This window comes from Dreissena polymorpha, chromosome 2 (genome assembly GCF_020536995.1).
Source record: "Dreissena polymorpha isolate Duluth1 chromosome 2, UMN_Dpol_1.0, whole genome shotgun sequence".
NCBI lineage: Eukaryota > Metazoa > Mollusca > Bivalvia > Myida > Dreissenidae > Dreissena > Dreissena polymorpha.
This window is the reverse complement of record NC_068356.1, coordinates 18,962,258-18,986,546: the sequence shown is the minus strand read 5'-3', so window position 1 is coordinate 18,986,546 and position 24,289 is coordinate 18,962,258. Positions and strand designations below refer to the sequence as shown.

At 36.0% G+C, this 24,289-nt stretch overlaps 2 protein-coding genes and 1 long non-coding RNA gene across 5 annotated transcripts in view; 1 reads left to right on the top strand and 2 right to left on the bottom strand.

The window, feature by feature from the left end:
- The window catches only part of LOC127866114 (uncharacterized), a 136,501-nt gene that overhangs the window by 18,479 nt on the left and 93,733 nt on the right, over positions 1 to 24,289 (bottom strand). The window lies entirely within an intron of this gene.
- LOC127866108 (FAD-linked sulfhydryl oxidase ALR-like) lies at positions 54 to 4,473 on the top strand. The gene is made up of 3 exons (XM_052406517.1): positions 54 to 198; positions 3,402 to 3,616; positions 4,213 to 4,473. The coding sequence occupies exons 1-3, from the start codon at positions 73 to 75 to the stop codon at positions 4,373 to 4,375; spliced, it is 504 nt and encodes a 167-aa protein (XP_052262477.1). The 5' UTR covers positions 54 to 72; the 3' UTR covers positions 4,376 to 4,473.
- Positions 758 to 22,913, bottom strand: LOC127866102 (ankyrin repeat domain-containing protein 7-like). Of its 2 annotated transcripts, none has more exons than XM_052406508.1 (3): positions 22,571 to 22,913; positions 14,493 to 14,654; positions 758 to 12,480 (listed from the first exon to the last, which is right to left on the bottom strand). In XM_052406508.1, exons 2-3 carry the CDS (start codon positions 14,634 to 14,636, stop codon positions 11,479 to 11,481), a joined length of 1,146 nt encoding a protein of 381 aa, XP_052262468.1. In that variant the 5' UTR covers positions 14,637 to 14,654; positions 22,571 to 22,913; the 3' UTR covers positions 758 to 11,478. The 2 variants fall into 2 exon arrangements, with proteins under 2 accessions (XP_052262468.1, XP_052262469.1); XM_052406509.1 differs by having other exon boundaries at positions 22,484 to 22,586.

Sequence of the window (24,289 nt, the reverse complement as noted above, 5' to 3'; positions counted from 1 at the left end):
GACAACAATCTTAGATTACCTATATGTAAGCTGGTTTAACTATTTTAGTTTTGAAGCAAACACACCAACACAATGTCCGACACCGCATCGAAGAAACAAAACATTTTAGCTCACAAATACGAAGAACCGGAGTGTAAAAGCAGGGCGTGTTTTGACGCTGCATCGTGGGTTTCAAAATTTGGGAAGACATCCAAAGATGTGGGCGTTTTATACTAAAATGATAGTTAATTGCGCATAATAAAATCTCAAGATCATATTGCATCAGTTCTTAAAGTTAAACTTATGATCATACTTTGAAAGTTTGAACTATATGCCCTCCTTTGGGGGCATAAACAAAAAAAATCTTTTTTTGGAAACCTTCAGTGGGGTTTTTGAAAATCAAGCACCCCGGCAATGGACCTTTAAATGGTCTGTGGAAAGCACTGATTAATTATTATATTAAATATGACACTTGTTTTCAGTCACATTTCCAATGCAACTGTTGTGTTTCATTTCATTGTTCTTACATTTATTAACATCTTAAGAGCATTAAGGGGTAATACCAATATAAATACAAACAACCATGGTCATAGTTATTGGTCCTTCTGCTCTTCACATCCTCTCATTGTTCTAAATTATTTGGACCTTAAGATGGTTGTATGCTGCATAAGAAGCAGTATAAACAAGCAAATTCCTTGAATTGATATCCCCCGCCAATTTGCTTCTGGACACAAAAGAGTTTTATTTGACACTCAAAAAAGATTTTTTCAAGATACCAAGGGCCATAACTCCGTTATTAACAGATGGTGTACAATGCCATTTGGCATGCATCATCTTCTTATCCATATATATACTCATACCAAGTTTCAATGAAATCTGCCAAAGCACTTCCAAGATATGGCTCCGGACACAAAAGTGCTGGACGGACAGAAAGACGTATGGACGGACAACGCCAAAACAATATCCCTCTGCCTATGGCGGGGAAGAGGGATAACAAAAAGTTACTTGAGTAAGCAGGCCAGTGATCCATCAATAACAAAAAGATTGGAAACATAACTACATGACTGCGGGATATCTTGTGTTTTGTGGAATTATCATGCGTGACACTGACATTGTATACATGTACTCCATCTTAATTCCAATGAACATTTAATGATTTTACACTGTTGAATTCAAAACAAGTGAAACATGAAACGAGGGGTCAATATCAATAACAGCTTTAATCAAAAAAAGGGATATAAGAGTAAATTAATACATGAAAGATTTTTAAAGTATGTGTTTCTGAAGCAATATTATGTCAAAGTGAAAATACATAATAGAATTTAAGAATAAGTTGGCTTTTTTTAAAGTGCATTTTTCAGTACTGCCTTTGTACCTTATAATGAAATATGTCTTTATGGAATGTTATGATTAAAGCAAATTATAGATGACAGTGGTAAAATAAACAAATTGTAGTCGGAAATAAAATTTATAATTTTGAGCTCGGCGTTTTCGGAGAAAACCCGAGGTATTGTCATAGCCAGCTCGACGTCTGACGTCTGTCCGTGTGTGTGTCTGTCCGTCCGTGCACAATTTGTGTCCAGGCTATTTCTCAGCAATTAATGACCGGAATTCAATTAAACTTTATGGGAAGCTTCACTACCAAGAGGAGATGTGCATATTATCAGCCATTTCTGGTTGGATGATTTTTTACAGAGTTATGGCCCTTTGAAATTTTCCAATAATTGTACATATAGTGCAATTCTTGTCCCCCCAACTACTAGACGTTTCCTTTTATCTGAATATATAGTGCAATATTGTGACAAAAAAGCCTTTGGGGAGCATCACCTGTCTCCGACTGTTTCTTGTTATTTAAGCAAGATGAAAGTCTAAAATAAATGTCTGTGATAGAGGCACAAACGCTCTCTATTGGAGACAATGTCCCCGGTTGTGAATTAAAAGAAGTAAATGATATGCCTGTGACAACACATGTCTGCACAATTATAGATAAGATTATCAAAATAAAATGACATGTATATTTCTCATAACATATGCTATGAACAACAGGGCCAAGATGGCCCTAGTTCGCTCACCTGAGAGGAGTCGGTTCATTCAATCTTTACCAAACTTGACCTAGATATTGTCCAGACAAACATCCTAGTCAAGTTTCATCATTATTGAACCAAAACTCTGGCATATGTAGTGTTTTTGTTATTGTAAGATTTGACCTGATGACCTATATTTTGAGTTGACCCCCCCTTACCAAACATCAAACTTTGCTTACAAAAATAAATATTATGACCAAGATTCATAAAATTGTGACCTCTAGAATGTTTACAAGGATTTTGTATAATATTATGAAAATTTGGACAATCTAAGGGCAATAATTATGTGATATATATAAAACCAATCTTTGTACCAAGTTTCATGATGATTGGGCAAAAAATGTGATTTCTAGAGTGTTCACAAGCTTATTTTACTTTATAAATATAAGAAAAGTGCCCCCACCCCCCCAGAAAGCCATGTTATTCAACTGACCGCAACCATTTTTGAACTCAACTCTCATATCAAGGAAACAAATATTCTGACCAAATTTCATGAAAATTGGGCCAAAAATGTGACTTCAAGAGTGTTCACATATTTTCACTATATACATATAGAGAAAAATGTCCCACCCACTGGCGGCCATGTTTTTTCACAGATCTGGACCATTTTCAAACTCGTCCGAGATATCAATAAAACCAATGTTTTGACCAACTTTCATGATGATTGTTCATCTTCCATGTTTTTAAATGGATCGGAACCACTTTTGAACTCAACCAAGATATCATTAAGACAAACATTTTGACAAAGTTACATGAAGATTGGGCATGAAATGTGACTTCTAGTGACCTAGTTTTTGACCCGGCACAACCCAGTTTCGAACTCGGCCGAGATTTTATTGGGACAAAGCTTCTGACCAAATTTCATGAATATAAGACAAGAAATGTGGCCTCTAGAGTGTTTACGAGCAAATGTTAACGGACAGACAGACGGACATACGATGGACAAAGACCGGTCACAAAAGCTCACCTGAGCAATCAGGTGAGCTAAAAACAATTTAATTTTTCCCTTGCTTTATTACTGAAAAAACTATGCAGATTATACTTGTTGATCACCTAATAAGTGATAAATATATTTGAAGAAAAGAACACAAATTGTCATTTGATGATGGACATGTTATTTAGTGCAATTTTATATACATTGTATTTCTCCAGTCAGCCAACGACTTTTCAGAAAAGAAAAACGCTGATATTAACCGCATTTATTGACTGCACATTACTCAAGAGCCATGAGAAATGACAGGAACTCGCAATTACATGAAGCTTTGTTTATTGGTAGATCTTTGGATTAAACAATTTGCCACTGTTAATAAGTCTTTGTGATTTGTTATTCTGATACAGACAGAGGTCAGCAGTCTGCCAGTTAAAGCCACTTCTAAAGAGTGTCCGTTAGACAAGGATGAATTGGGAAGACATACTTGGGGATTCTTGCATACAATGGCTGCTAACTATCCTGAACAACCGTCTGAGCAGCAGCAGAGAGACATGAAGGATATGATGCACCTGTTTTCCAAGTTCTATCCATGCAATTATTGTGCAGAGGATTTGAGGGAAACGTGAGTAAATCATAATAGAATTTGAGTGTTATTAAAGTCTGTATTTCACTTTCATAATCTTTATATATGTGAATGTTTTATGTATGGCCCTGTTTGGTAAAGGTAACTGGTCAATAAAAGGCTGACTATTAAGGGATTTAGCTAGACAAAAAAATGGCTGGGGCCTTGAAATAGGAAAGGTTGACCTCTTTTATGAAAATTCATCAGATGGTAATGTTTGTACATGGTAAGTGACTTTACCGTGGTGTTTCCCCTTAATTTATTACTAAAATTCAATCTTCAATTCTGCATATATCCGCGAGGTATGTTCCTTACTTATTTAATTTAGTGTTAATATGTAGTCATCCTGTGTGTTAATCTTTAAAATTGTCCATAATAAAAAAACAAGTTTTTTGTCTGTATTTACCATAGCATGTACAAAAGATGTGGCATGAAAATGGAAGGGATAACATATTTTAACAAGGTGGGGCAGACAAATAGAAGGGATCCCCTGCTATTCTGCTTTTGATAAATCCTGAGGCTAGTGAATGATTGCAAGAATTTCTCTCATGTTTATGTGTATGCACTCTCACTTTTTCCCATATTTTATATTTCAGTATGAAAAAGTATGAGCCTCAAACGGGAAGTCAGGAGGACTTTTCACAGTGGATGTGTAAAATGCACAATATTGTGAATGTTAAACTTGGGAAACCAGAATTTGATTGTGGACTTGTTAACCAGCGGTGGCGAGATGGCTGGAAAGATGGATCTTGTGACTGATCTCAGCCATTTGTTGTATAAGGTTCTGTGATATGTTTACCTCAAATATTGTTAGCAAATAAATTTAGACAGTTTTCATACCAACAACTGGCTGCTGATTTATCCTTGCTCATGTTTATTCCCTGTTGTGGAATTATGCGAACAAGTTGAACAAACAAAATGTTTTTAGTATGGTATGTAGCAGCACTTAAGTTCTAATATGTTATTGTGTAACAGACTCACTGCTTTGTGAATGGTTACTCGTTTACTAAAAAGTTATATTGAATCAGCACATAAAAATTTAATGTCAGATAGCATAATTGGTCAAGGTCACAGTAACTAAATTCAGATTTATAAATGGTTTCTGTTCAATAACTCCATAACAAATTGCTTACTATGTAATTGATTGATTGCCTTAAATCAAGATCTAGATTGGGTTGTGCGGTTGAATGGCTAGATTACTGATAGTAGAGTGTGCTACATAAATTCCTTACGTTCAGGGATTGCAAATGGGTTTGGTGTGGTCAAGGTCACTGTAACAAACTATAGAAAAATGGTTTTGGCTCAAAATCTCAAGAACATGGTATATTATGAGCTAGTGTGATACAAGCATATAAAAGTGTACAACAATTTAATTTTTTTGCATAAAAGGCAGGCAAGGTCACGGTCAACTGTCAAGGTCACATTAAATAATTACAGAAACATAGTTTCTACTCAAAATCAAGGCCAATGTGTGTCTCCTAGAATATTTTTCAAATTACAAAAATATGTGATCACTTGATATCTAAAATAACTGCTAAACAAGAGGGCCATGATGGCCCAGAATCGCTCACCTGACTAACCAAATACAATCCCAACCGATATTTCATCAAGATAAACATTTCTGACCAAATTTCATAAAGATTAGATGAAAACTGTGACCTCTATTGTCTACACAAACAAATTGTGGACGGTTTTTCTATTATTTGACCTAGTGACCTAGTTTTTGACCCCAGTTGACCCAAATACAATCCCAACCCAGATTTCATCAAGATAAACATTTTGATCAAAATTTATAAAGATTGGATAAAAACTGTAACCTCTATTGTCTACACAAGGTTTTTCTATTATTTGACCTAGTTTTTGACCCCAGACGACCCAAATACAATCCCAATCCAGATTTCATCGAGATAAACATTCTGACCAAATTTCATAAAGATTGGATGAAAACTGTGACCTCTATTGTGTTTACAAGGTTTTTCTATTTTTTGACCTATTGACCTAGTTTGTGACCTAGTTTTTGACCTAGTGACCAAGTTTTTGACCCCAGATGGTCCAAATACAATCCCAACCCAGATTTCATCAACATAAACATTCTGACCAAATTTCATAAAGATTGAATGAAAACTGTGACCTCTACTGTCTACACAAACAAGTTGTTGACGGTTTTTCTATTATTTGACCTAGTGATCTAGTTTTTGACCTCAGATGACCCAAATACAATCCCAACCCAGATTTCATCAAGATAAACATTCTGACCACATTTCATAAAGATAAGATGAAAACTGCGACCTCTATTGTTTACACAAGGTTTTTCTATTATTTGACCTAGTTTTTGACCCCAGATGACCCAAATACAATCCCAACCTAGATGTTATCAAGATAAACATTCTGACCAAATTTCATAAAGATAGGATGAAAACTGTGACCTCTACTGTCTACACAAGGTTTTTCTATTATTATGCCCCCCTTCGAAGAAGACGGGGTATATTGCTTTGCACATGTCGGTCGGTCCGTCTGTCGGTCGGTCGGTCCGTCCACCAGATGGTTTCCGGATGATAACTCAAGAACGCTTGGGGTAGGATCATAAAACTTCATAGGTACATTGATCATGGCTTGCAGATGACCCCTATTGGTTTTGAGGTCACTAGGTCAAAGGTCACGGTGACCCGAAATAGTAAAATGGTTTCCGGATGATAACTCAAGAACACATACGCCTAGGATCATGAAACTTCATGGGTAGATTGACCATGACTCACAGATGGCCCCTATTGATTTTCAGGTCATTAGGTCAAAGGTCAAGGTCACGGTGACCCGAAATAGTAAAATGGTTTCCGGATGATAACTCAAGAACGCATATGCCTAGGATCATGAAACTTCATGGGTAGATTGACCATGTCTCGCAGATGGCCCTATTGATTTTGAGGTCACTAGGTACAAGGGCAAGGTGACCCGAAATAGTAAAATTGTTTTCGGATGATAACTCAAGAACGCATACGCCTAGGATCATGAAACGTTCATGGGTAGATTGATCATGACTCGCAGATGACCTCTATTGATTTTGAGGTCACTAGGTCAAGGTCACGGTGACCCGAAATAGTAAAATGGTTTCCGGATGATAACTCAAGAACGCATACGCCTAGGATCATGAAACTTCATGGGTAGATTGATCATGACTGGCAGATGACCCCTATTGATTTTGAGGTCACTAGGTCAAAGGTAAAGGTCACGGTGACCCGAAATAGTAAAATTGTTTTCGGTTGATAACTCAAGAACGCATACGCCTAGGATCATGAAACTCCATAGGTAGATTGATCATGACTCGCAGATGACCCCTATTGATTTTGAGGTCACAAAGTCAAAGGTCAAGGTGACCCGAAATAGTAAAATAATTTTCGGATGATAACTCAAGAACGCTTTTGCCTAGGATCATGACACTTCATAGGTACATTGATCGTGACTCGCAGATGACCCCTATTGATTTTCAGGTCACTAGGTCAAAGGTCAAGGTCACAGTGACAAAAAACATATTCACACAATTGCTGCCACTACAACAAACAGCCCATATGGGGGGCATGCATGTTTTACAAACAGCCCTTTTTTGACCTAGTGACCTAGTTTTTGACCCCAGATGACCCAAATACAATCCCAACCCAGATTTCACCAAGATAAACATTCTGACCAAAGTTTATAAAGATTGGATGAAAACTGTGACCTCTACTGTCTACACAAGGTTTTTCTATTATTTGACCTTTTTTTTTTACCTAGTGACCTAGTTTTTGACCCCAGATGACCCAAATACAATCCCAACCCAGATTTCATCAAGATAAATATTCTGACCAAATTTCATAAAGATTGGATGAAAACTGCAATCTATATTGTCTACACAAGGTTTTACTATTTTTTGACCTATTATGTGACCTAATTTTTGACCTATTGACCTAGTTTTTGACCCCAGATGACCCAAATACAATCCCAACCCAGATTTCATCAAGATAAACATTCTGACCAAATTTCATAAAGATTGGATGAAAACTGTGACTTCTACTGTCTACACAAACAAATTGTTGACGGACACATGCACACAGGCACTCACGCACATACGGATGCCGGACATCACATGGTCACACCAGTGGTTTTTTTCACCTATAAGGGAATGGTGGCGGGGCCCGTCCAAAGGGGAAAAACGCGTCTCTTTTTTAGGAAAAGTGGAAAAATTAAGAAGTCATTCTTTTATATGTAATGATATTTATTATATGAATACACACGGATGTATGAATGTAATATTCACAGCTGAATGTCTCTGTTCTTTTTCTTAAATATATATCAATGATTTGTTCAACATTAGTTTCAGTCAGTTCAGCCATCATCCACAGTATCAGTTTTCCAAGCCAATTAGAGTCTAATTGGGATTTTTTAAATCAATAAAATGGCAAATTTGAGCATTTTTTATCAATAAAATGGGCCAAATTGGAATGTTTTTTTCAACAAATATTGACACAATATAGATACATCAGGCCTTTTCTTTGGCATTTTGGAAAAAATGTAATTTATGAAGTCCACTGATTTGGGAAAACCTAATTGAATATAACTCTTTATAATAATAAAAAATCATATTAATTATAGTTATATACCTTGTTAGATGTTTATAAAATGAATTTGAGATATGTCTATCATGAGGCAGTTGTTTCTAAAAAAAAAAAAAAAATTGGGGGAAAATATAAACTATTTTTGGAGGGGAATGGGGCCAAATATCGTCCCCGAAATTGCCATAAAAAACACTGCACACCATGTCACTACAAGACAGGTGAGCGAAAAACAGTTTGGTACAAAAAAGCTAAAATCTCTGGCAAGAACGAGAAATGTTTAGCTTGCTGTCCTATAACAGCTCTTGTAAAGTTTCTTATTCCAATAATGTACTCATTTGGAAAGGTTTTTGGTATAAAAAGAATATACGGCTGTAGTTAAAGTAAAATACGTCAAACCTTGAACAAACAATATTTTGTCAACAATTAATTATATAAAATAATTATTTACTAAACAAAATTACTAGTATATTATAAATAAATAACCTAGTGTTTGGTCAATAAAAGAATAGTGAATACTTCTGTTTCTGATTTTTCAATCAACTTAACATGATTATGATGAAAGCTCACTCAACATGTTGCTTGCTTGCTGTTAGTAATCATTTTAATTCTTCTTTTCTAATTGGTCACTCGATAAACTAGAAAAAGTAAAATGAATAAAAAACGAGCTGTCACCATAGGATGACTTATGCCCCCTATAAACGCTTAAAAGAAGTTATGAGCTTTTTGCAAACCCTAACCTTCATATTTGGTATGCATGTGTATATAGACAAGGCCTTTTCATACGCACACGTTTTTTTACCCCTGTGACCTTGACCTTGAACTTAGGGTCTGCGTTAAGGTTTCGAAATCTGCGTTTAGGTTTCGAAAAATGCTCATAAGTGCTATGTTCCTTGAGATATAACCTTCATATTTGGTATGCATGTGTATATGGACAAGGCCTTTCCATACGCACAAAAATTTTGACTCCTGTGACATTGACCTTGAACTAAGGGTCCGCTTTTAGGTTTCGAAATCTGCGTTTAGGTTTCGAAAAATGCTAATAACTTCTATGTCCCTTGAGATATAACCTTCATAATTGGTATGCATGTGTATATGGACAAGGCCTTTCCATACGCACAAAAATTTTGACCCCTGTGACCTTGACCTTGAAGTTAGGGTCTGCGTTTAGGTTTTGAAATCTGCGTTTAGGTTTCGAAAAATGCTCATAACTTCTATCAAGCGTTTATAGGAGGCATAAGTCATCCTATGGTGACAGCTCTTGTTTTAAATTTGTTGCCATAGCAACCAGAATTTTTTATGTAGGAACAAAATGAAATGACATGCATAATGTCCATATTGCCATCTATCAAGTTGTATGAAAACATACATGTATGAAGAAGTTATTGCAGGATCCAGAAAATTGTGACGGACAGACAGACGGAATGCAAACCATAAGTCCCCTCCAGTGACACAGGTAGGGGACAATAAACTCATTCTGAAATATTTCACATTGCCATATTAAGCAGCATATAAAACTGTCTTTTATGCACAAGATGAAATTCTTAAGAAAAATTGATTAAAAAAGTTATTTGAAACAAGAGATTGCCAAGCAATATGGTCCCCTACCGGTGAAAGTCCACCATTGTCAGTATTTTTTATATTTTTATATATATTTGTTGCCATAGCAACCAGAATTCTTGACATGGGAACAAAATGAAATGACATGCATAATCTCCATATTGCCATCTATCCACGTTCAAGTTTCATGAAAAAATATGAAGAACTTTTGAAGTTATTGCAGGATCCAGAAAATTGTGACAGACAGACTGACTGACAGACAGAGCGTAAACCATAAGTCCCCTCCGGTTTCACCAGTAGGGGACAATAAACCACCACTTACGGCTTTGTTTACATCCATAACAGTTTAAATAGGGAACCCCACAAAGTCACGTGATTCTGCACCCTGTTTTACTGTGGCCATATAAGGCCCCGCCCCCTAGTTGCCATGTTTTTCAATAGACCACAACCATTTTCGCTTTCAACCAAAAGAGTTAAGATTTAACTATTGCCACATACGGAAAATACGCAGCCTCGTGGCAGCCATGATTTTCACAGACAGGAACCCTTGTCAAACACAGTCCAGATATCATTAAAACAAATGTTCTGACCAAGTTTCATGAATATTGGACTATAAAGATACTTATAGAAACAATGTTTTACTATAGCCATATTGGGAAAATGCCTCACCCCCAGGTGGCTTTATTACAACCCATAACCATTTTCAAACTCAGCCTACCTATCAATATAACACAAGTTCAGAGCAAGTTTCATAAATATTGGACCATAAATGTGACTTCTGGAGACTTAACAATGTTTTACAATTGCCATTTAAGGAAAAAAGCCCCGCCCCCACGGCAGCCATGTTTTTCAACGGACAAGAACTGTTTTCGAATTCAGCCCAGATATCATTAGAACAAAATTTAATGTTTTGACCAATTTTCATGAAGATTTGACTAAAAATGTGACTTCAAAGGTGTTAACAAGGTTTTTCTCTAGCCATATTAAGAAAAGAGTCCTGCCCCACTGGCATCCATAATTTTCGACGAATGATAACCATTTTATAAATCAGCTGAGCTATCATGAGAACAAATGTTCTGACCAAATTTCATAAATGTGAATTCTAGAGTGTTGAAAAGGTTTTACTATAGCCATAAAAGGAAAATGCCCAGCCCCCTGGATGGCATGTTTTTCAAAAGACTGGAACCATTTTCGAAATCATCCAAATTCACATATGTTATTACCAAGTTTCATGGAGATTGGACAATAATGTGACTTCTAGAGTGTGAACAAGGATTTAGTATTGCCATATAAGGAAAATGCCCATCCTTTAGCAGCCATGTTTTTCAACAGACTGGAAAAATTTAGGAACTCATTCAAGAGATCATTAAAACAAATGTTCTCACCATGTTTCATGAAGATTGGACAATTAATGTGAATCAAGAGTTTTAACAAGGTTTTACTTTAGCCATGTTAGGAAAAATGCCCCGCCCCCTGATGGCCATGTTTTTCACCCATCCAGAACCATTTTCGAACTCAGCCCTGATATCATTGTGACAAATCTTCTGACCAAGTTTTATGGCGATCGTACAATTGATGTAGCCTCTAGGGTGTGAAGAAGGCAAATGTTGATGACACACAACAGACAAAAGACGATCACATAAAGCCCACCATCAGCACATTTTGCACAGGTGAGCTTATTTTAAAATTCAGAAAAGTTGTTGAGTGAATATTTTCAGACTACCAATTGTTCATGCAAACAAAATCCCGCAAAGGTTTTGGAATAGGGAGCTTTTCCACAACTGACAGGTCAAAGTTCACTGCACCGCTCATATTTTGCCTTATCACAGAACAACACAACCCTTTTAATGGAGGAACATAATCAGTATCTCGTAATGCCTTGAATATGCTTAGCCTACATTGACAGTCATATTTGCAACTGACAAAACTCGTCTGGGGATGAATGATCAGACCATGCATGAACAAACGTCTAACTAGTAATGTAGCCCTATGTGAGTGGTTTTTTCGCTGCACATGGTTGTGTTCTGACCCACAGAAGTTCAGAAGCATGGACAGTAGCTTATTGTTTCCTGAACAAATAGTTGCAAACTTGTATGGTTTCACTACTGTTTTGGCCAACCTTTCCCAAGTGCTAGTTTCTTCTTGTTTGGTAATAAATCCTAACCCTTTCAGTTGAAATGGGTTCTCAAATAATGTCAAGATTGTCTCAGCTAGACTATAGTTTTGGAAAATGCAAGCAACCATAAGATGAAAATGGTGATCTAGAGATTTCAAGGGGAGAAAAATATTCATCAGTTCAATGTTTGAACACATTGTATGGGCAATCTTCAGACGAAAACCTTTCCTGTACAAACACTTCACAGAGGCACCACGTGCAACAAGAAGCTTGCATATTGGTACATTCTCTTTTAAAACAGCTTGAGTCAGTGCTGTCTGCAGAAAATAGTTCTCCATGTTGATATCACAGGTCTCAGAATAACTTAGCAGAATGTCTATGGAAATTAAATCTTCTTCTATCACAGCCTGCATCAAAGGGGTAGTGTGATGCGAGTTGACGATGTTAACATTGGTCCCATGCTTGACAAGGGCCTCTGTGATTTCGTGCTGATGCAGGCGTATTGCATCATGCAGGGGGGTAACGCCTTCCTTGTCTGCTATGGAGACATTGCAGTTACTGTTAATCAACAAACACACTTTCTGGAGATTCCCTTCTTCAACAGCCTTTAATGGAGAAAATGATACAAATATTAATAAATCACAACACAAAACAATGATTAAGATTTATTTAACAAGAGGGTCTGAAAAGCTCTTGGTTGCTCACCAAAGGAACTGTGCTGATCTGAGCAGATTCTGCAATAAGTCCATAACTATTTTACAATTTAGCTCATAAATTATAAGAACACATTTTCTGAGCAAGTGTCATGATGATTGAGCAAAAATTATTAGTGTTCACAAGGCAACACTATAGCAACAAGGGCTGTTTGTAAAACATGCATGCCCCCCATATGGGCTGTCAGTTGTAGTGGCAGCCATTGTGTGATTACGTTTTTTGTCACTGTGACCTTGACCTTTGACCTAGTGACCTGAAAATCAATAGGGGTCATCTGCCAGTCATGATCAATGTACCTATGAAGTTTCATGATCCTAGGCATAAGCATTCTTGAGTTATCATCCGGAAACCATTTAACTGTTTCAAGTCACCTTGACCTTTGACCTAGTGACCTGAAAATCAATAGGGGTCATCTGCCAGTCATGATCAATGTACCAATGAAGTTTCATGATCCTAGGCGTAAGCATTCTTGAGTTATCCGGAAACCATTTTACTGTTTCAAGTCACCTTGACCTTTGACCTAGTGACCTGAAAATCAATAGGGGTCATCTGCCAGTCATGACCAATGTACCTATGAAGTTTCATGATCCTAGGCATAAGTATTGTTGAGTTATCATCCGGAAACCATTTTACTATTTCGAGTCACTGTGACCTTGACCTTTGACCTAGTGACCTGAAAATCAATAGGGGTCATCTGCCAGTCATGATCAATGTACCTATGAAGTTTCATGAACCCAGGCATAAGCGTTCTTGAGTTATCATCCGGAAACCATCTGGTGGGGACGGAGACCCAACGACACCAGTACATAATATAATCTGCAAATGTGGTCCTAAACTGCATCCAAGAACGAGTCACTGTGACCTTGACCTAGTGACCTCAAAATCAAAATGGGGTCATCTGCCAGTCATGATCAATGTACCTGTGAAGTTTCATGATCCTAGGCGTAAGTGTTCTTAAGTTATCATCCGGAAACCATCTGGTGGGGACGGAGACCCCATGACACCAGTACATAATATAATCTGCAAATGTGGTCCTAAACTGCATCCAAGAACATGTCACGGTGACCTTGACCTTTGACCTAGTGACCTCAAAATCAATAGGGGTCATCTGCCAGTCATGATCAATGTACCTATGAAGTTTCATGATCCTAGGCGTAAGCGTTCTTGAGTTATCATCCGGAAACCATCTGGTGGACGGACATACGGTCGGACATACGGATGGACGGACCGACATGTGCAAAACAATATACCCCCTCTTCTTCGAAGGGGGGCATAATAATATAAAAAAAGAAATCTGCCTAGCCTCATGGTAGTTCAGTTGTGTTTTTTCAATCTAGAGCGCTTCACCTTACACTTGGCCCAGCAATATTCATGATACATATAAGTGTAAACAAAAATTAACCTCATAGCATTGCAACTCAAATTAAACAATAATAAAAGGGAATTAAAACACATTCAATTTAATTACCATTTCATCATATAGTTAATATTCAACCAAGTATGATTCACATGAGGATGGATTAAAATCAGTTAAAGGGTTTAGGATCAGAGGTCATTAAAGAAAAAAATGCACTCACAAGTGCACTTATGGACGATGAACTAAAGGGTATCATAAAAATTGTGATTTTGACAAATTGTAATTTTGTCGTTGTGCAGTGTTGTCATTCTTTTGGTGAATAAAATGGTTTACCAAAACATATAGTTATGGTTATTAGTCATATCATTCAAAATGGTGGCACTGCTTCAAAAGTTACACTGGTTTTGTCAATCATTATTTGAGAAAATTTGTTCTAAAAATGAACACATTTACAATTTATAAAAATTATACATGCATCCATCAACAGTTACTGGCTCTTGACTTCACAAGTTCATATAAATGTTCTAGATATTTACATGTATTTACCTTATGTAAGAGGGATCTCCCGCAAGCATCTGCAAGATCTGCGTTGCCTCCATGTTGAAGAAATGTCTCTAATCCTTTGAGGGTTCCATTTGCAACTGACAGGAAAAAGTCTTCCATGTTACTTAGATGAAGTCTTCTGCTCATTTTGGCTGTGAAATGACACTGAAACAATAAAGTAAATTCACACAACTTATCAAACATGAGCAAAAACTATGTTTTACTCAGAGGTCCCAGCCCTTCAGCTAGGCCAAATTGGAAGGGTACAGAACCATTTGTCCTCAAGGTCCCACCCTGCCCCTCAGTAATTTTTTTTACCCAAAATTACAGTCTCACACATGCTGTTTAATAATGGCAATATAGCACTTAAAAATATAAAATAATAAATGCAGTTAAACATGCACTTGTAAACAATTGGAATACTGTTATTTATAATCGCACTTTTAATGTTTCAGTTTTCCCAATTTCACTGTTTATCACGCTATTTTTCAGAATCCAGGAGGTACAATAAAATACTATATTAAAAAAATCTCTGCCCTTGGAACACCACCATGCCCTTTTTGATCTGACCACATAAAAAATAAAGAAGATTTTCTTTGAAGTTCCAATCAAGTTATTACATTTTCACAGTGAAACTACTTTTATTAATTATAGAAACAGTGTTATAAATGAAATCCATGTACTATAAAATATATATATATATATAAATATATATATTTTATACATATATTAAAAATGTTATATTGAAAATATACCACTGGGACAATATGACCGCAAACGCTAATGTGCCCTTTTGACAAATTAGCCTGATGCCTTTTTCAATCATAGCTGAAACACTGGGTACAGATAAGGAATGCAAGAATTTCAAAGTTATCAGAGATCGGAGTTGCACATTACGTGTGTGCCCATTTGTTTTCATCAATTATATTTCATTGTGCTGACACAATAATGATTTTCACAATTTGACAAAAAAAATGTCCAAAGTATGATTATCCATTAATTCTCCATGCATACTTCTCACTTTGTTCAGGAAATGCAGTGTTATTATTTATTTACCACCTTTCTCAACAGACACATTATAATTATGTAATGCATTTACAACTAGAACCTGATCCCATTTCGGCAATACAGTCAATCTTGTATTAAGAGACCACTCAAGGGAGTAATCAAAAGTGGTCTCTTAATAAAACGGTCTTTGAATACAAAAGGCCATTCTGGAAGAATGCTTACCCTCAATTTTAATCTATATGAAGGATTATCTCTTTTATCCACAATGATTTTAACTTTTATAATAAAATGAATATAAACACAATACATAAACAATATTTTACTTATAATGTGTTTTATTTTTCACTTATTATAAATTATCATTTATTATAAATCAACTGTGTGTACATATTTATTTGCAAAAACAACATAGACAAGGAAATATTTTTCCTAAGAACAAAGAATTTTGCTAAAAATGTGTAACAGTCTACATATACATGTGTACAGCTAAAACTAGAAATAAATGTCAGAAGCCAAAAGCTATGATATATTATCACATGTATTTCTCTTTCCGTTTCTATATTGCGCGTTTTTTTTTCACCTGACACATTATTTTCCACGTCTTCAAGCACCTCGGCTTTACGCTTAAGAATGTTCTGAATTTGGGTTTTTCCGACTCCAATCTCGTCTGCGATTTTACGTGCACTTATACTCTTTGACAATTCCAAAACCCGAATTTTCTCGTTCAACGTTAACACTTTTTGTTTTGACATTTTAATTTCTGCATGTACGCTTAAGGAAATCTAACTCGATTATGATACATAATGAGCTGAAAAAATTAAAACACGTCAATTGAAAACAAACAATCAGACCTGGTTGGAAAATTTATTAAGTAAATAACAATGTAATTGGCTTACAAATATCTACTAATTAGCATTATTACAAATTGGTAATGTACGGATTTCGACAGATGTTGCCGATTAATAGTTTATTTTCCGCACTTCTCAGGAAATGTTTGTCGCGTACAGTGCATTGTTTCTGCACCTGTTATATATACTCGAGAAAAATCGGCATTGTCTCTTAACGATCCACATAGTAAACTATTTAAGCTGTAGACTGTGCGCAATACGTTCCCCTATTATTCAACTCAATAAATTAATACGCAGTCGACAACAATACCGGTCAGAACCGGTCAACGAGACAAAGCATAATCATAATGGTTGTGAAAACAAAGCAGAGGTGTAACAGTACATCTTATCGGCTTAGATAAACAATTAACACGGATTTGTCCCTGAAAGATCGATAGATTAACCACTTTTACCTCCTAGTGGTCGCTTAATACAAGATTCGGACATCAAAATACACACAAATCAGCGGTCGCTGGTCGCGTAAGACAAAAGTCGCTTAATACAATATCATTATATAGCGAAAAAGCTCCGTGGGATTTCAAAATGGTCGCAAAAGACAAAGGTCGCTTAATACAAGTGGTCGCATCCACAAGATTGACTGTAACATATGCTGCATAGACTATTGTCCTTACTGATAGCATTGCTAAAGCTTGCAAATTTTAGAGTCAAGATTTAATTTTATTTTCGTTATTGTAAGTTCACTTGATTTATAGGGAGTATACACAGATGTGATATTTCCTAAGGTTAGAAAATGGAAATTCTGATCCAAACATATTAGGAATTCTTTGTTTTGAAAAATAAGACGGAAAATAACTTTGTTTAAAGTAACAGCACTAATTTTCTTTTGTAAGATTTAATTAAGGTACCGGTAGTGTATCTGTAAAAACTATAATTTCAAACTAGAATAATGGTATTTTAATACTTCTTCAGCCGCATTGTTTAAGGGGTAAATATACACAATAGTATGAACTTTTACCCCAAATAAAAAAAGTTATTTGATCTTACCCATTTGGGTGACATGTGCTGTCAAAAGCAATGACTTTTTTTTTACATGTTAAACATTAAAACATATAACAGGATAACATTTTTTTTTGCCTTTAAAGTTTGCAAATAAATGCATACAATACTATTGAGGAATGAAAAATGGGCTCTGATTAACAAGTTTTTGACAGTGTTGTTCCAAAAATTGTGGTGTTAATTTTATATAAAATGAATTAATGCAGTGAGTTTATGTTTATGTTTATTCATTTAAGTAAAACACTATTATTATATGAAGATAATGATATAATTTAGACATTGATAAAAGTATATTTTCAAGAAAAATTACAGTGTTTACATGCAGACAATTTAAGTTTTTCATGAAAGCTCATTGAAATGTTAAATTGTTCTTTGGATAAACACAACTTTTTACCAAAAACTCAAAGGGTGGTTCTCTTAATTTTTTCTTATATAATACTATATTAAGAACATAGATCCTGTTTATTTCTGAACAATTAAACTTAAAGCGAGATTATACGATTTTGTCAAATATTTATTAATTTATATAACATGTGTAAAAAACTTATTAAACATATATTTCAATATAAATTAAAATAAAAGTTAAGAAGAACATGTGTCGAAAAATGCGAAATATGCCAGATATTTAATTCTGAAATCAAAAATGTCTGTACTGTCAAATTCGCCAGCATGTAAATCATGCATGTACAATGTGAATCTAAATTTAGTTTAACGGTTCATTTAAAATTCCTGCAACAATATCTATTCATACGACGCACAAACACGAACTAAAAAGACGAATGCATCGGTTATTGTAGGAAAATATGTACGAAATATCTTTGTCACAATTGGCTCGGGGCGCTAATTTGTCTTTGCTGCATTTTATGAAATTTGTCTTCAATGTATAATTTTTCTTGCCTATTTTGTGTTATTGTTACATATTTTATCAATGTATTACAATTTAACACATATAAAAAATCGTATAATCTCGCTTTTAATCTCAAGCATTGTAAAGGCAAAAATTGGGCAAAGGGCTGAATATTTATTTTGCTATCTGTCTATTATTTGTAGGTTACCATATGGACAAACATTATAACATTAAGACCGGATACATTTACATAACAAATTAGCAAACTAATTCAAATATTTATATAATAAATATATATTGAATCACTTTTTCATGTCCTGATTTTTAGGAGGAAATTACTCTATGAGAATAATGATGTATACAGTTTAATATTCACTTTATAATGTAACTTAATATGAAGATTATAATTTTAATGCTAACTTTTGCTTATTTTCTTATTTTATGTACATGTATACATTTGTTTAAAGCAAGAGATCAATACAATACTGGGTATACATTATAATTTTGTTTTATCTGATTACTGTTGACTCTGGCACATGGAGCAGTATACACTAGAATACACTCTAACTTTGTTATGCATACACTACCATGAGCAGGTATTTTTTAGCCACCTCCAGGCCTTTTCCGCCTTATGCCACAGGTCCCAATATCAGCCCCATTCCCAATGCAAATCTGGTTGTTTTTTTCCCCAATTGAATTTTTTTTTCACAATTCCAAAAAAAAAAAAAAAAAAAAAAAAATCCCATCAAAAAAGGCCAGGCCCTTTCCCCAAAATCAGATTAAAAAAAATGCACTTATCACACATGTTCATAATATTTTGTCAAATTTTCATAATATGTTTTCAAAATAGTCGTTATTTACCAGTTAACAGCTTCTTTGAAATATAAGAAACACTATTTACATGTGATTATTTTTCCCAATTGAGCCAGTTTTGCGATTATTTTTTCCCCCAAAATGGGGTTTTTCACGACGTGAAATTCCCAAAATTCCAGTATGGCGTTTTCCCAAAATAGAGTGGAAAAGATCTGACCTCTTTCTGATACAAATTTCAGTCAATACATGAAGTTAAACAAGAGATGTGTTTGTCAGAAACACAATGCCCCCTATGGCGCCGCTTTGAAGCCATATATTTGACCTTTGACCTTGAAGGATGACCTTTACCTTTCACCACTCAAAATGTGCAGCTGCTGCTCCATGAGATACACATGCATGCTATGTTAGCGTTTCCGATCGCCGATATTGCCATTGGCGATTACAATTCCTGGCTGGCGATTAAAAATAAGATTTTCGTGAAATTGGCGATTGAAAAAAAAGACCCTATGCTTTTCAAATGCACAATCTAAATGCCCGTTTTCAGGCCGTGTAAATCGCCAAAAACATCGCTAAGATTACACAGATATCACCCTTACCGGAAAGGCCCCTGGGAATGATGACAACCGCCCAGGTCGATAATCCACATGGCTAATGTCTTAATTGGTCACGCTTTACACTGCGACCAGACTTTTTCGAACATTTGGGTTACTCAGCGATTAACGTGATAACTAAATCACTGAAGCATGCAGTGTAATGACCTATAGATGTTACGATTCAACGTTATCGAAATGACCAGTATGGAATTGTCATTTAATAAGATGGGCAGAGTTATGGCATTATTGACATAGCCACTATAAACTAATTTCCTAAGAAACAACGATTTTGATTGGCTAAAAAAGTAGATAAGAGTAACTTCCCTTTACGGACGCTATGCTACTTGAAAGACCGATTTAGAAAGTTTGTTGCAGATTCAGAGAAAAATGGATGCTTCAAACGAAAAAGGAAAGTTGAAGCAACAGAAATTAACACAATTCTTTAGAAAAGAAAGTGGACAGAATAATGTAAGCTCAGGAAATGACCAAATGTTAGGTTCGTGCATGCCCCCAGACCCCCCCTAGATTTGGCTACTAAGTTTTTTTCCTTAGCGCCATCCTAGCATGCATGCAGGGGTGAACATAAGAAATTGACACTCACTTGCCCGGGGGGCAAGTTACTTTGAACATCTACTTGCCCTCATTAAAAACTGGTTGCCCTATGTCAATTTTTTATTGTCATTTGATCTTTAAAGCATTGATTCACATGCATTATTATTCTAGATTTAATTTCAGCTATATTCAATGTATCAACAATAAAATAATAATCGTTTTTATAATATAAAGTTGTCAACAAAACAAAATCTGGACAGTTTTATTTCATTGAATAGTCACTTTTGAATACAATACATATGAAAAGTTTATTACTATTAAAATTTTAAAACGATATACTTGTCACTATATCTATACAAGTTATGGCATACATTAAAAGGGGGGAGGGCTTAAAATAGTACTGTGAACATGATTGTTCAGAGATTGAAAATCATCATGATGTCTTTGATGAAGAGTTTCTCACTATTTTAAACTGTGAATATGTAACATACAAGTTATTCACAGTTTACGCTTTCGTGATTCATTTTCATATTTTCTCTTCCTTTCTTTTTCGGTTGTTTTGGTTTGTTCCTTTGAGTGTTTAGAGTTACTTTTATTAAAAATATAAAAGATCAGGTGGACGCTACCGTCTGCCATGTTGAAACGTCTGCCGAGTAGAACTTGTTTTGAGCGTTTAGATTGGCTTATACAATGCAAGTGACCAATCAAATCTCGTTTTACTTGTTCTTGATAAACAAATATATTGACCCAAAGAAAATAAATAGATACAAGGAGAAAAGTCGAAAAAATACCGAAAGTATGCTAATACGAAACGGACTTGCCCGGCGGACTATCAACTTTGGAAAATCACTTGCCCGCGACGATTTTAACCCGGCACGGGCAAGCGGGCGTCCGCTTAAAAAAAGCCATGGCATGCCAAATATGAAGTTGCTATCTTCGATATTGCAAAAGTTGTTGCAAAACTTTAACCAAGGTTAAAGTTTTGGGACAGCAAAACTTTAACCAAGGTTAAAGTTTTGGGACAGAATGACAGACAGACAGGCCAAAAACAATATACCACCAATTATTCGATCCAGGGGCATAAAAATAATGACAATGTATAAATTTAAAAGACAAATTTAATTTAATATTTAAATCGGAAATGATCAATACACAGGGACCTGTGTTCACACCGACTGCAGGGTCCGGATACAATTACAATCAATTGAATGGGATATATTTTCTTTTTATTTGACAGGGGTGGCAAAATCTCAAAAAACTATACTTGTCCACGGACAACCATTTAGGAAATTTAACTTGTCCGTTGCTGAACTACACTTGTCCGTTAATGTTTACATGTATATAAATTATAAACGCATTTATTGATTAATGTTAAATAATGTGGAATATATCAAAATGAGCATGATTTGCTTGTTTTGTTTATAATTGTATTTCAATGGTACATTCATTATAGCAGTATATTATAAACAATATAAAGACTTTCTCAAACTTTAAATCTTGCGAAGCTAGTGTTATTAAAAGATGTGTTGAACATAAGTTCATTGTAATCTTAACAAATTAAACTAGTCCAATATGTGGACCTCATCAGACTGAGGCTCTGCACCGCTACTGGTAGCAATTTGATTATCATCAACTGGTAACCATTGAAATCTCTGAGCCAAGTTTCTTAAAAAGTTCTGGTGCGTTTACTTAGATCATATTTTTCATCATAATCTTTCTTAGTTTTTTGGGAGGTGGGCTGCTCAAAGCTTCGGGTTTCTGCTCCGTGGTTGAAGATTAAAAAAAAGTTTCATCTTTACCGTTATAGTCGTCTTAAATAACAAGGTAGACCGTGTTTTGATTATCTTCGTTTGATACGTTTTATTTCCGTCTGATTGTAAAAATAAAGAAACCAGTCTGTACACTGTCTAACAGTCGGACCGAATGTTGAAAATGCGGCATGCTCGCGGTCTCTTATAGAAACAGGGAGTCCACTGCGCAGGAGAGTGCACGTATTTTAGCTTGATTGCTCCGCAAATAGCACTGACAATGTAATCGCGTGTCAACATCCGGTTTTGTAAAACTTAATTAAAGCTTTAATACAATGTATTTATGTATACCTAGACGCGACTTTAAAAAAACTTGTTGTCCACGGACAACATAATTGAAAAAAATCAGTTGCCCAGACAAGCAAATGTACGACTCGGGCAACTCGGACATTTGATTTCGCCACCCCTGATTTGATGCACAAAAAAGTTATCGCAAAAGAAAATACTTAGGCTGATAATATGCACACACCAATAGTCAATAAACTAGTTATTTGCATTAGTGTGGTTAATTGCTTAGATGTATTTTTGTTCTTTTAAACGTTTTAGAATTTCTTACTTTTGTTGTTGTTGTTGTTTGTTGTTGTTGTTCGAAACTAGGAAGGCTAAACGCTGATGAGTTTTATGTGATCAAGCGGCTCACTTAAAAAAATAATACACAAACATTTTTGAAAAAAAAATGAAGTTGAACTTTACACTGCATCAACAAGGATGAAAAATTAGACTGATCGTTATGCGTATTTTCTTCTCTCCTTACTGCCGCTCAATTGGTCTTGCCGGTTCGGGTATCTAAATGTACCCCGGGTACTTGTAAGTATAGCTCGATTGATCATTGTCGGCTCGGGTACTACATAAATTTACCCCAGCTACTCTTAAGTATATTTGAAGGTACACCGGGTACAATCGAGTCTAAGTGCCGCTCGATTGGTCATTGTCGGCCCGGGTACTCTAAAGTATACTAAATATAAGCCAACGACTACGAAACAGTAAAACTTTCAAAGGACTAGAACTGGTAGTCCATTTTCTGATCGCAATAATTCGTGCACGAGTCTTTTAGAATTTGTTTTGGTTCTATAAGGAAGACGCCGCGACATATTCAGAAAGCATTAAATTCCTCTATTGACCACATATTGACAGAACAGTACGTTTATCATTCTTGTTGTGGTAACGGTTGGATTGCAAAGCTGTTCAAATATTTTTATTAGCTTTTGTGATCGCCCTTTGTCCGTCGTTCGTCGCACGTCAACATTTTCCTGGTTAATACTATAGAGGTCACATGTATTGTCCGATCTTCATGAAATTTGGTCAGAAGAATTGTACCAATGATAGCTTGAACGGGTTCGAAAATGTTTCCATTTAGGTGAAAACCATTGACGCCAGGGTTGCGGGGCATTTTTCATTATATGGCTATAGTAACACGTTTTAAACACTCTAGAGTCCACATTTTTAAGTGTCTAATCTCCATGAAACTTGGTCAAAAGATTTGTCCTAACAATAACTTGGACTAGCTCGAAAACGGTTCAGGTTGGTTGAAAAACATTGCCGCCAGGGAGGGGGGGGGGGGGCATTTTTTCCTTATATGGCTATAGTAAAAACTTTTTAACACTCTAAATGTCACATTTAGAGTCCCATCTTCATGAAACTTTGTCGGAACATTAATTGTGTTCTTATGTACATATTTCCTTATAGAGGGGAACTTCTGCGGGTGGCTCTGCTAATCCAGCTGAGTCCGTCACCATCGAGCCGGACGTCTTCCACACTGCTGGGATTGCTGTCTTTTCCAATATGCAGCGGACTTGTCACCCGCTGTTTATCGTCGAAAGTTCGCTGGCCCGGACCTGCCAGAGGTCCCGTCTGTAGAGGGACGGGAACGACAGGACAGCGAGACCACCAGTGTGGAGGACATACGGGGCGGACCTGGGTTCGTGTGTACCTGGGGCAACCTGGGTTTGCGCGGGGGGACCCCAGAACATCGCGGGGGTGGCTTTAAAGAGGGACCCCGGGGCGGCGGTACTCAGTGCGCTTAACGCACTGGGGAAACCGTCTCGGGGATGAAGACGACGGCCGGTGACGACGAGAGGGGCCATAAAGGCAGAGCTGTGATCTGCACTCCCTTGGCGGAGCTGCGTTCAGACATGAATTTGTCTTGAAAATTGTATATTTGGATCTAAATTATATCTTTGGCGAATACCCGGGCAGCCGGGGTAAATTTGATCTACTTTGGCTCAAAATTAATATTTTCCCCCTGAAAGGTCACAGGGGCAGGTCCATCAATAAT